The sequence below is a fragment of the Rhinatrema bivittatum genome, chromosome 1, assembly GCF_901001135.1.
Source record: "Rhinatrema bivittatum chromosome 1, aRhiBiv1.1, whole genome shotgun sequence".
In the NCBI taxonomy this organism is placed as follows: Eukaryota; Metazoa; Chordata; class Amphibia; order Gymnophiona; family Rhinatrematidae; genus Rhinatrema; species Rhinatrema bivittatum.
This window is the reverse complement of record NC_042615.1, coordinates 419,235,504-419,248,494: the sequence shown is the minus strand read 5'-3', so window position 1 is coordinate 419,248,494 and position 12,991 is coordinate 419,235,504. Positions and strand designations below refer to the sequence as shown.

Sequence of the window (12,991 nt, the reverse complement as noted above, 5' to 3'; positions counted from 1 at the left end):
TTAGGGTCTGTATATTCCATGAACCCAGTCACTTAAAAAACGAAGATTGGCTGCCCAAGAGTATACCATAAAGTTGGGTGGTCCAAACCCCCCCTGTTACTTAGGAGAAATCAAAGTGGTGTATGACAACCGGGCTTTCTTACCCTTCCACACAAAGAACTGCACAGCTTTCTGTAAAGTTCGGTGATCTTTGGCAAGGAGAAAAAAGGGGAACATTAGTAACAAATATAGCAACTTTGGAGCAATTACCATCTTTATTACTGCTATGCGCCCCTGTAGAGACAATGGCGGGGACTGCCAACTGACTAGTTTTCGAGTCAGTTTCTCAATGGCGGGAGGGATATTGAGTGTGTACCAATTACCTGGGTTTGGGTGGATATGGATACTTAAATACTTGATCGTGGAATGGGCCCATTTCACTGGAAAGGCAGGTCAGGAATCTCTAAGGGTACCCAGAAGGTCAAGGGCCTGTCTTATCTAAATTCAGTTTGAACCCAGAAAGTGACTGGTATACCAAAAATATATATAGGGCCGATGGTAGAGCTGTGCGTGCGTGGGTCATACTTCCAGTCTGTTGATGTTCCACTGCCGCTCCACCGCATTCCAGCATCCATGCACCACCAACTCCTGATAGTGAGCTCCCGAGCTCCAGAGGTTCGCATCTATCGTGAGTACCAACCAATCCGGCATCATCAGGGAAAATCCCTTCCTGAGATGGGCTGTAACAGAAGGAGCAGCCTCATCGCATAGTGCTGTGACTGCGGACTCCATTAGGAGAGCAAGGCATGCTGAAGAGGGTGCATATGTGCCCTCGCCCAGGGGACCCCTTTAAACGTGGAAGCCATCAACCCCAGGACCTTTAGATAAGACTTCATGGTTGGACGAACAAAGTTCCACAGGAATCGGACTCACAGCATCAACAAATGGATCTGAGAATCTGGCAGAAACACTCTGCCCTGCCTTGTATTGAACTGAGCCCCAAGATACTCCAGGGTCTGAGACGGCTGTAAATTGTTCTTGGTCAGATTCACCACCCAGGCTAGCTCTTTTAGCAAGGAAACCTCCCTGCGGGAAACACAAAGACTCTCTTCCAATGTCTTGGCTCAAATCAACCAGTTGTCCAGACAGGGTGAACTAGAAAGTCCTCCTTGCAAGAGCTGCGGCTACCACTACCATGAACTTGGAAAAAGTCCTGGGCGCTGTGGCTAGTCTGAAAAACAAGGCCTGAAACTGGTAATGATGATTCAGTATGGCAAATTGGAGGAACTGCTGATGTTCCTGCCAGATAGAAATATGCAGATCCATCTCTGTCAGATCCATCAACGTGAGGTACTCCCCTGCTTGAACCGCCATTATAATACAGCGCACCATTTCCATCCTGAAATGCGTGACTTGAAGATGTCAGTTGATACCCTTGAGATCCAATAAGGGCCGAAATGACCCTTCCTTTTTGGGCACATCAAAATTAATGGAATATTGGCCAGTATTTCACTGCGATTCGGGAACAGTGATCACCGCTTTCAGAATCAATAACCGTTAGGATGTTATTTCAACTTCTACCCTCTTATGAAGGGAGTTGCATGGAGAGACCATGAAGGTATCCGGTGGAATTCGAAGAAATTCTATAACACAGCTGTTCCGAACCACCTCGAGGACCCATTGAACCAAAGTAATATGGGCACACACGTGATAAAACCGGGATAGACAACCACCTATCTACCACACCACCAGGTGAGCCCACAAACCTTCATTGGGAAGATTTAAGGGTTCCGCCTTTGGAGCCCGTATCCTTTCGAGGACCTCAGGGGTGGAAGGACTGAGATCTGCGAAAGGGACTGGATCTCTGGGAAGAAACTCCTCTATAAGGTCGAAAACGCCGGTAGTCTTGAAAGCGACCACTCACCTGAGAAGACTAGGAAACTGGCTCCTTATCCTCTGGCAAACACAGGACTCTGGTTTCTCCCCATTTACTTGCCATTTTCTCCAATTCACTGCCAAACAAAAGTGAGCTTTAAAAGGCAGCTTAGTCAGATCGGTCTTTAAAATAGTATCTGCGGTCCGGTTGCGCAGCCACAGCTGTCTAACTGCAATAACTGAAGCATCTCCTCTGGCAGCTGTGCATACCAAGTCACTGCCACATCAGCCAAGAAAGCATCACCCGGTTCTACCATAGGCTTTAGCTCAGACCCATCACCAGACTCTTGATAAAGCCGCAGGTAGTCCGAGCTACCAAGGCACAACAAGAAGCAATTTGCAAGTTCATCATCTCTGCCTCAAAGGCTTGCTTCAGGATGGCCTCAATCCTCCTATCCTGAGCATCCTTCAGAGTCGTACCTCTCTCTACCCGGATGGTGCTACATTTCGTGACAGAATACACCAAGGCATCCACCTTAGGGAAACACAACTGATCTCTGGCCTGTGGATCCAAGGGGTATAAACCCGCTAAGATGTGTCCTCCTAAGGATGCCTCTGGTGCATTCCTTTCCAGATCAATCAACTCCTGGATTGCATCCAAGAGGGAAAGAAACAAGAAGCCTTGAGCAGGGTGACCAAAATAGGATCCTTCTTCCGCGTCCCCAAGGAGTCAGGCCTAGCCACTCCGAGAGTCCCAGGGTCTGAGATATCAGACCTGGCAACTCATCTCTCTAAAAGAAACGTAGAAGAGTTCTATATGGCTGCAAATCTGGGGGGAATATCCCCTTCCTCACCAGGAGAGCCCCCACTGTCTTCACTGATATCATCTTGATCCACCTGCATTTGAGCTCTATCAGACCACACTGCGCTACAGTGCTCGACCGTGGAAACAAGCGGAGAAGCACTTGGAGTGCCTGGACCTACCTTAGTAGGAAATGCCAGTTCAGCAGACTGGCCCTTTAAAAATGTCTGCAATCCCTGGAAGAATTCCACCCAGGAAAAGGAGGCCGGATCCATTCCAAGCCCCCTAAGCCTGAACCTGACGTCCTGCGAGCCAATGTCCCCTGAGGATTCGCCCCATGGACCAATCAGAGGAGGAGACACCCCTGCAGTGTCTCCTTCTGTCCCACTTACCTCAGACAGAGGAGATAAACCATTGACAGCGAAATCAGGAGGCAGCAAATCTCTCCGAGGAGAGCCACAGTACTGGGCTAGACTCAGGATGCACAAACACAGAATCAGAGCTTTTATTGTACAGCTTGTAGAGTACCACCAGAGGTGGCAGTAGTGAGGTAGTCTGGATGTAGCAGTCTCGGGACCTCGGTAGAGGGGATACTTCTCACCCCGTTGGTATAGGGGAATTCCAGTGTAGGTTTCCCAGCAAGGCAATGCTGTAGATGAGACAGGCAGAGTTAGATTACTCACTAGATAGTAGCTGTAGATATGTGATTCCACCAGGTAGAAGTAGATGGTACTGGCACCGAGGCAGGGAAAGCAGGCCCTCGAGGAGTGAAGCTTTATCTAGGATAGCTACCAATTTTGATGTGTAAATATTAACCAAATCGTGGAACTTTTGCATTGCAAGAAGTAGCCAGCAGGTCTAGAAATGGGAGACCCCAATGATCCAGAATCAGCTGAAATGCCTTATTTGATAGCAACCATTCTCCTGGGTCCAGACTTTCCCTGTTGAGAAAATCTGTTCTTACATTGTCTTTTCCTACTATATGCGAGGTTGAGATCATCTGGAGATGTCGTTCGGCCCATTCCATAAGCTGTTCTATCTCCTGTGACACTTGTTGGTTCTTGGTTCCTCCCTGCCGATTTATGTAAGCCACAGTCATTGCGTTGTCCAACATTATCCAGACCGCTTGACCATGCAGCCTGTTGCCGAACTGCAAACATGCCAGCTGGACTGCCCTGGCAACCAAACGATTGATATTCAAGAGACTATTCTGCATCCCAGTGCCCTTGCACTGTCAGCACCGGACAGTGAGCTACACAACCATGGGAGCTTGCATGTGTCATCAGTACTAGCCAGTCCAGTGGTGCTAGGGAAATTCCCTTCCTTAGATGATCTGGCTATAGTCACCATTGCAGCCGGAAGGAGACCTCCATCGGCAGATTGAGCCAAATCGAACAGTCCAAAGACTGTGGCTTCCACTGAGACAACAGAGAGCGCTGAAGAGGACGCATATGCGCTCTTGCCCACGGTACCACTTCCAGGGTTGCCACCTTAAACCAAGTACCTGCAGGTATGACTATATGGTCAGGCGCAGAGTGTTCATTAATAGACGTAGCTGTACCATCAACTTCTGAATACAAGCTTCCGGCGGGAAAACCTTGCCCAGCTTCATGTCAAAACAAACCCCAAGGTATTCCAACGACTGAGCAGGCTGAAGACTGCTCTTGACCAGGCTCACAACCTAACCGATCCCCTGCAACATGGAGATCACCTTGCGGGTCACCAGACGGCTCTCCTCCAGCGACTTGGTTCAAATCAGCCAGTCGTCCAAATATGGGTGTAATAGGATCCCATCCTCTCTCAATTCTGTTGCAACTACCACCATTACCTTGGAAAAGGTCCTGAGAGCAATGGCTAGACCAAAAGGCAGTGCCCGAAACTGTAATGGTGTCCCAGAACTGAGAACTGCAGAAAGAGTTGATGCTCTAGTCGAATGGGAATGTGAAGATATGCTTTGGACATATCCAAAGAGGTCAGAAATTCCCCCGACTGTACAGACATTTTCACCGAGTGCAAGATCTCCATGTGAAACTTCAGGGCATATCCTTCTTGTATCACATACAGGACCCATTCATCTGATGTGCTCTCTACCCACCTCAGATAAAAGACAGAAAGGCGACCCCCTATCTCCTGTTCCCGGGGGTGGGTCGGCAAACCTTCATTGGGAGGCTCGGAAGGATCCACTACCTGAGCCTGTGCCCCTTCTGGGCTGTCTGGGACAAAAGGACTGAGACCTACCAAAAGGTCAAGTCTTCTGAAAGTTTGCTCCTCTACAGGGTTGAAAATGCTTGGATCCTGTAGCACAACCTCTCATGCTAAAGGAGTATAAGCGAGAAACGATGATTCGCCCCACTTACTGGCCAGTTTCTTCAACTCGCTCCCAAACAAGAGCGAGCCTTTAAAGGACAATTCTGTGAGGTTAACCTTGGAGGTCACACCGGCCAACCAATTTCTCAACCATAACTGACGCCTGGCAGCTATTACTGAAGCCATCCCTCTGGCTGAGGTGCGGACCAAATCGCAGCCTGCATCTGCCAAGAAGGTGGCCGCTGGCTCCATAACTGCCCTAGAATTCACCTCAGAGTCATCGACTTCTTGAGAGAGAAGTAAACAAGAGCGAGTCACCAGGGAACTGTTACAACTGTCGCTGCCCGACGTCTCCACTCCGCCCTCCTTACCTCTCTGGCGACTCCTCCCGCGGTTAACGGACGTTTGGCTGCCGCGGCGTCTGCCTACCGTCCTCTCCAGCGTCCCCGGTCCAGCTTGGGAGCTGCCTCCCGCAATGCTGTCCAGCTGCCTTAGGGCGTGCATGCCACGTGGTCCTGCTTCAAATACTTTCTTGGCGTGAACCTGAGGGGTGTCCCCCTGTGATGACGTCACGCATCCCGGATACAAAACGCCTACACTACTGCTAACTAATCGAGTTAGCAAGGTCAGAAATTTGTACTGGAACTCCTTATGTATGGGATTCGCTCTCCATACCTAGCTACTCTGCCTCTCCATTATTGGACTTACTCTATTTGGGGTACCCACTCCTCAGGGGCCTCTCTCTTCTATTTCAGGTCGCTGTCTGGAACCGGTACTCGCTCCTCGAGGGCCCATGTTCCTGGACTCACTGCCTGAACTCCACTTCTGCCTGGAAGATCCTGCTGCCTATACCATCAGTGAGTTACCATCTACTTCTCTCAGAGCTGTTCCCTGGAACCAGGTATTCACTCCTCAAGGGCCTGCCTGTATTCCAGCTCCTGTGATTCCTACCGAGAGAAACCGCTGTGTGAGTACTCCACCAACAAGGCTCTATTCCAGAACCCTGCATATACTTCATTGTACTCACTATCTCAGTTTCTCTTCACTACTGCACAGACATTGTGGGATCGCTGTTCCAGAGCCTGAGGGAGTACAAGCCCAGCCGGGCTTCATCTCTGCTCACTACTGCCACCTCTGGTGGCTCCTCAATACTGTTAATAAAAGATCTATCTGGGTTGAGTGTCCTAAGCTGAGCCTGACCTGTGGCCCTCACAGGACTTCCCCCCCATGGGCGTGGTCAGCAGCCACAGTGTCCAAGGGTCCACCCAAAACCTTACAAACAATAACAGGAACAACAAGAAGCTATCTGCAAATTCATTGCCATTGCTTAAAAAGCCTGCTTAAGGATAGCCTCAATTCTCCTATCCTGTGCTCCCCCTTCTACAGGGATAGTTGTTCGCTTAGAGACGGCACACACAAGCGCATCCACTTTCGGAAAATGCAATTGCTCTCTCGCAGCTGGATCCAGGGGTTACAGTCCTTCCAAGGCTTGTCCCCCTTTAAAATTAGCTTTCGGGGCACCCCATTCAAGATCAATCAGTGTTTGAATGGCTTCCATAATAGGGAAAAAACATGAGACTTTATGCAAAGAAATCAAAATGGGAGCTTTCTTTGGCTCAGACATAAATTCAGCCCCCAGTACTCCCAGCATCTTCAATGTCTGGGAAATCAGAGCCGGTAACTCATCTCTATGAAAGAACCACAACATAATTCTACACAGCTCCAATCCCAGAGGAATTTCCCCATCCTCCAGGGAGTAATGATGAACTTCATCATCAGTGCCATCTGGATCTCTAGCAGGGAGATCCGCAGCAGTTCTAGGCATTCTCCGATGCTTACCAGTAGGTCCAGGCAAGGTTTGCACCTGCGACTCTGCCCTGGGAGCATTGGACGGGGCTGAGGACTGCACCTGAAGAAAGGATTGCAATCCCTGGAAAAATTCAACCCATGAAACCCAGACCAGGAGGTACCTGAGGCATACTCACTGAGTTACCTTCCCCTGCTGAAGAACCAATTGGGGGAGTTTCAAAATCAGGCGCCCCACCTGAAGTCTTTACCCAGACCTACGCCCGGCAGTGAAGAACCAGGCTTAGTGAAATCAAAGGGATAATTTTCCTTGAGCCTCCAAATAGCACTGGCATAAGTCAACGGGCACTCCTGGTTGAGATGCCCGAATATGACAGGCAGTGCAAAGAGAAAGACGTTTAGGTTTCTTAGATATAGGCGCCATTAGACCGGCAGCGTGCTGATCAGAGAAGCCTGCATCTAGTTGTTTTTTTTTAGGCGTCCAAAAATTCTAGGTGGTCAACCTAGGCATCCAAAAATTAGACATCCAACACCTAGGCCTCCCAATGCCTAGCCAAGACTTAGGCGTCCTAAAAAATTAAGCACACAGCAACGCTCAACTTGTGCACACAGATAAGCGGACAGCCACTTAAGGTGCTGCTTAACTTGGACAGACTACTAGGCCTGCCTAAGCATCCAAAGACTGAACACACAATTTGGATGTACAGCTAGATGTACACACCGAAACGATAATACTGTAGAGGGCAGCCTAAAGAAAGCACGCAAAACGTTGTTGAGGCCCACTATGCGGCACGTGGGGCCTAGCCTACGGGGCTGCTCAAGTTCCTCGATCTCCAACTGAGCGGGATGAACGTTGGAACAGCACAGCAAGCACAGAGACTGGGGGAAGGAGGAAGCCCTACAGCAAAAAGCCCTCCTTCTCTGTGTCTGTATTTTTTTTTTTTAACTTACCTGAGCTCAGCCTTATTTGGCTGAGTACAGAGACGGTCTCCGTCTGTGGGGGCAGAGGGCATTTGCAGTCACCGTTGCGCTCAGCTTCCTGCACCCACTGCTTTTCAGCTACGAGACCAAGGCACTCATCTGAGGGATCACGGAAATCATCTCAGCAATTCTCAATTGGGGAGGGACCTTTTGGTATCACTGCAGGAGAGTGGGGCAATTTTATTTTCCTTATTTCTCCTTTTATAAACTGAAGCAATCCCCAGTAGGGAGATGCACGCCAACCATCTGCTGGAGACTGAGAATACTGGCAGGCTGATGTCACTACAGGAGTATATATAACTGTGACATCAGTTTGCTCCACCTGCATCTGCTGGTAGAGATGCATAACCCACTTGTTCTGGATTCATCTGACTGGACACTAAGAAATTCCCAATGCATTAGGCATAGCAATAGCTTACTGCAACAGTGAGTTTAAAAAAAAAAAAAAAAAGGTAATCTATGCACAGGTTCTTAGTTCAATTACTGCATTGACCTGATTCAGTAGAAAGTACACACAGACCTCAGCTCAAATTTTGAAAGTGGACCCTTCTTCCAATTTTTGAATGAAGATCTTTTGGCTAAAATAGCTTCTTTCACCTCCCCTTTTAACCATGCCAGTAATCGTTTTGCCTTCTTTCCACCTTTCTTAATGTGTGGAATACATCTGGACTGTGCTTCTAGAATGGTATTTTTTAACAATGACCATGCCTTTTGCACACTTTTTACTTTTGCAGCTTCTCCTTTCAGTTTTTTTCTATTTTTCTCATTTTATCAAAGTTTCCCTTTTGAAAGTTTAGCATGAGAGCCATGAATTTGCTTATTGTCCCCCTTCCAGTCATTAATTCAAATTTGATCATATTATGATCACTATTGCCAAGCGGCCCCACCACTGTTACCTCTCTCACCAAATCCTGTGCTCCACTGAGAATTAGATCTAAAATTGCTCCCTCTCTTGTCGGTTCCTGAACCAATTGTCCATAAAACTGTCTTTTATTCCATCCAGGAACTTTATCTCTCTAGCATGTCCCGATGATACATTTACCCAGTCAATATTGGGGTAATTGAAATCTGGTGCAGAACAAATCTTATAACCACCAGTTTCAATAACCACTTTATTATTGTTCCAAAAATATTCAGTGTATCAGTAATAATGGCAACTCCGTGAGTCTGATAACAGTAATTTTATAGCGGTCCCCCGAAACGGTCCCATGTTTCGCTAGGCTGCATCGGGGGGTCCAAGGGTACAGTTATGATCTAAAATATAAAACAAATATAAATGACAATGAACAAATGGTGGAAAAGGCTACTTGTAGGCAAACAACATATAGTACACATACCTTTAACAGTGATACCCAGAGCACGAGCGCCCTCACAGGTGACAGACATTTAAAGGGGAAAAAAGGCGCGAAAGCGGTAAGTCTCGCGAGAGCTGTCAAAATCAAAGCCGTCGACAAAACCATTCACTCAGTCAAAAAGATACCATTCGATATCTTTATTAAGTCCTTTAGGGGAAACAGTGTCCAGGGTAAAAATCCATGATCCGGCGACACTGGTCCGCCCTGGCACTCACTGAGTGGCCCTTTTTTCCCCTTTAAATGTCTGTCACCTGTGAGGGCGCTCGCGCTCCGGGTATCAATTGTATTTTACCTTTTTCAATTGTAGGGAGAACCATTGCAACCATGATCCGGCGACACTGGTCCGCCCTGGCACTCACTGAACTGATGCATAGCCCGTTGCGTTTCACTTTTCGGCGGGGTAAAAACCTGCGGGACCGTCTGGTACACACTGCTTCGTCTTTATCTGATTGCACTTTCACCACCAATGCCACCCACAGACCATGCGGACACTGTACTATGTGCAGTCATACGGAGTCATCTTCGGTCTTCATACACCCCACTACTGGCCGCCTTTTTAAGCTTAAAGCAGATTCTGACTGCCTGACAAAGGGTGTCATTTACATTGTTAAATGCCCATGTCCACTCTTGTACGTAGGCAAGACGACCAGGATGTTAAAAACTAGAATGATAGAACACTGTTCTAACATTCGGTTGCAGATTGGATGAGCCCCTGGTCTCGCATTGGTCTGACTGCGGCCATTCCATCGCTGATCTCTCCTTCACAGTGATCGAGGTGGTTCATCGCCCACCACGGGGAGGCGATTTCCCTGAGATCCTGGGACGGAGGGAACAGAGATGGATTTTTACCCTGGACACTGTTTCCCCTAAAGGACTTAATAAAGATATCGAATGGTTTCGTCGACGGCTTTGATTTTGACAGCTCTCGCGAGACTTACTGCTTTCGCGCCTTTTTTCCCCTTTAAATGTCTGTCACCTGTGAGGGCGCTCGTGCTCTGGGTATCACTGTTAAAGGTATGTGTACTATATGTTGTATGCCTACAAGTAGCCTTTTCCACCATTTGTTCATTGTCATTTATATTTGTTTTATATTTTAGATCATAACTGTACCCTTGGTCCCTCCCGATGCAGCCTAGCGAAACACGGGACCGTGTCGGGGGACCGCTATAAAATTACTGTTATCAGACTCACGGAGTTGCCATTATTACTCTGATACACTGAATATTTTTGGAACAATAATAAAGTGGTTATTGAAACTGTTGGTGGTTATAAGATTTGTCCTGCACCAGTGCTCTTCAATACTTGCGGATGTGCAAGGTTTTGCTTCTTCTCTATTTGGTAATTGAAATCTCCCATTATTACCACACTGCCAATTTGGTTAGCTTCCCTAATTTCTCTTAGCATGTCACTGTCCGTCTCACCATCTTGAGAAAACGAAATTCTTTGAGAAATGTACATTAAAGACGAATGCGATATTAGACAAGGTGTCTTGATGATTCATACATACGAGGTGTCCCCTGATGAAGGCTGGTGACAGCCGAAACATGGTCCATGTTGGGCAGTGTTGGAACGCTACAGTGGGAGCTAAGTATTTTTAGTGGAATATAATATATGATAAAAGGAAATACAACAAAAATATTTTTGGGATATAAAGTTGGTTTGATTATAGGTATTATTAAATGTGTAGACGAGAAACTGTCAAATGATTACAGTGAAGAGCTAAAATGGCTGATGCTATTTATGGCCCATTGCGTGGCGAGAGACAGTGGATTAAAAACTATTAGATTGTAAGCCCTCTGGGGATAGAGAAATACCTACAGTACCTGAATGTAAACCGGTGTGATATCTCAATTGAGATGAATGTCGGTATATAAAAATAATAAATAAATAAATAAATAAATTTGCACTGGTGTCTGATGACATTGTTCCTATAGTTAAAAATGCTATTTATTGTTCTATAACAATTGTATTGTTTCCTCTCTTATTTGTACATATTCATTTTTGAGGGGAGTTTGGCTTCTGAGTAGCAATTTAAATACGCCATCTTTGGGAATGTGCATTTCTTATATTTTTGTATTTGCTCTTTCTTCAGACTCTAGTTTCTCAGGCTATTTTGGTTTTATCTGCATGTTTCTGTTTCTAATTTGTAGTCACATTTCTATAAGTACGTGTGACTGAAATGCAGTATTTCTGCCAGTGTGTAGTTTCTCTGTAGCAGTCCAGCTTGTTCTGTTACTCCAGTAGGTAAAGTATTAATGTTCTAGGGCCTGTTGTAGTATTTGCATTGCTGCTTTTTCGTTAGGTTGCTGTTATTTGAGTCCTGAGAGTCAGTGCTGTGACTGTATGGTGTGGAAAGATTCTAGACGTCTCTTTCTTTGCAGGAGTTTATGTGTCTTCACAAAATAGCAGTGGAGGGATAATTTTTGCTGAGGTGACACCAGAATCTGAATTTTTTTTTTCATGTTAGTTGTAATGTGAATTGTCCTAGCTCCGCTCTGCACCTTTTGTGATGATTATTAATTATATTTTATTGTATTTATGAAGATTTCTGGCTTTCTGCAAAGATGATTCATGAAAGAATATATTAATTTTTGTTTTATAACATGATATACTTGTGCATTTATAAACTGCAATAATTATAAAATAAATTCAGATTAATAAGGAATGGTAAGTGCTTGAAATAACTGAGATAAAATGTTTAAGTTTCAAGCATGATGCATAGTGGCTGTTACAAACTACTTAGAAAGCCATTGTACGGTGCAGTATATGGCATTATTTATCAATAAGAATACAACTAGTAGGTCTCAGACCTGCATGCCTACAGCCCACCCATGTTAACCTTGTGCCCACCCAAAAAATCAATTCTGGCTATGCCACTGCAGGAAGTGAGGAGTGTAACTTGAAATAAGTTATAGGAATAGTCAAAATCAGGTACTCAAATTTTTAAGAGTATGCATGTGGATGCTTGCGTGCAAACCAGAAGGGAGACATTCAAATATTATAAAGATACCAATCTTGTACAAGAAACAAAACGAATGATCTTGCTTATTGATTAGTGAGTGGGAGGTAGGACAACAGAAAGTATTTGTTCCGTGAGCGCGTGTGGTGTATGCACAGGAAGGCCTTCCAGGGGAGGTGGTAAAGGCCAAGAAAATGAACCGCTGCTGTCCGCTGTGTTCTAGGACTCTGTTCCCGCCCCCTCCTTTAGAATACTAGCAAGTTGTGCAGGACCTTGCTTAGTGGGCGCGACGTACATTTTGCAAGACAAGCAAATATTATATCCGAAAAATAAATATGTAAATAGAGCTACAACGCTTAACAGGACAGAGCACGAAAGCGTTCACTACAGTAGCGAGGGCGGGCGGGCGGACAAGCGCGCGCGCCAGTTGCTTACACTGCGGCCTGGGAGAGCACCCGCAGCCCTGCTAGCGGGATCCGCCGCGTCACCAGCACCTTCCGCAGCTGCTGCATGCTGACACCGACGCCGCCGCCCGTCACACCAGGAGGAGGAGGAGATGGAGGCGGTCTGGGAGCTTCCGCCTCAGCCTCTCTGGAAACTGCAGTTTCCCAGCTCCACCCTTACCCTCGCCTTTTTTTTTTTTTATTTCGTGTCTGCGAAGACTACGGAAAATGTTTCTTTTTCCAAAGCTAGAATAGCAGTTTTGACTTTACAGATAGCGTTAAATTCTTCACATTTTTCAAACTATTGTAATGTCGGTACTGACAGTGTCTGATTTAAGATAATTTTAGAGGCGTGATCAAACTTGTCTTCAGCCCCCTTGGATATTGGTAATTAATATGGATGAGATATATATTTGCAAGCCGTGGAGGCGGCACTTGCAAAATATATCTCAATCATATTGATTTGAGGTAACCTGAAAATCCA

General features: G+C 46.3%; 1 protein-coding gene across 3 annotated transcripts in view; it reads right to left on the bottom strand.

The window, feature by feature from the left end:
• GRHPR (glyoxylate and hydroxypyruvate reductase) overlaps window positions 1-12,645 on the bottom strand; it is a 152,149-nt gene extending 139,504 nt beyond the window's left edge. For all 3 annotated transcript variants that reach the window (XM_029603025.1, XM_029603034.1, XM_029603042.1), the window contains exon 1: window positions 12,500-12,645. In XM_029603025.1, coding sequence (XP_029458885.1) covers window positions 12,500-12,576 — 77 coding nt within the window. In that variant the 5' untranslated portion in view covers window positions 12,577-12,645. The remainder of the gene's footprint in view (window positions 1-12,499) is intronic.
• Between the last annotated feature and the right edge of the window lie 346 nt (window positions 12,646-12,991).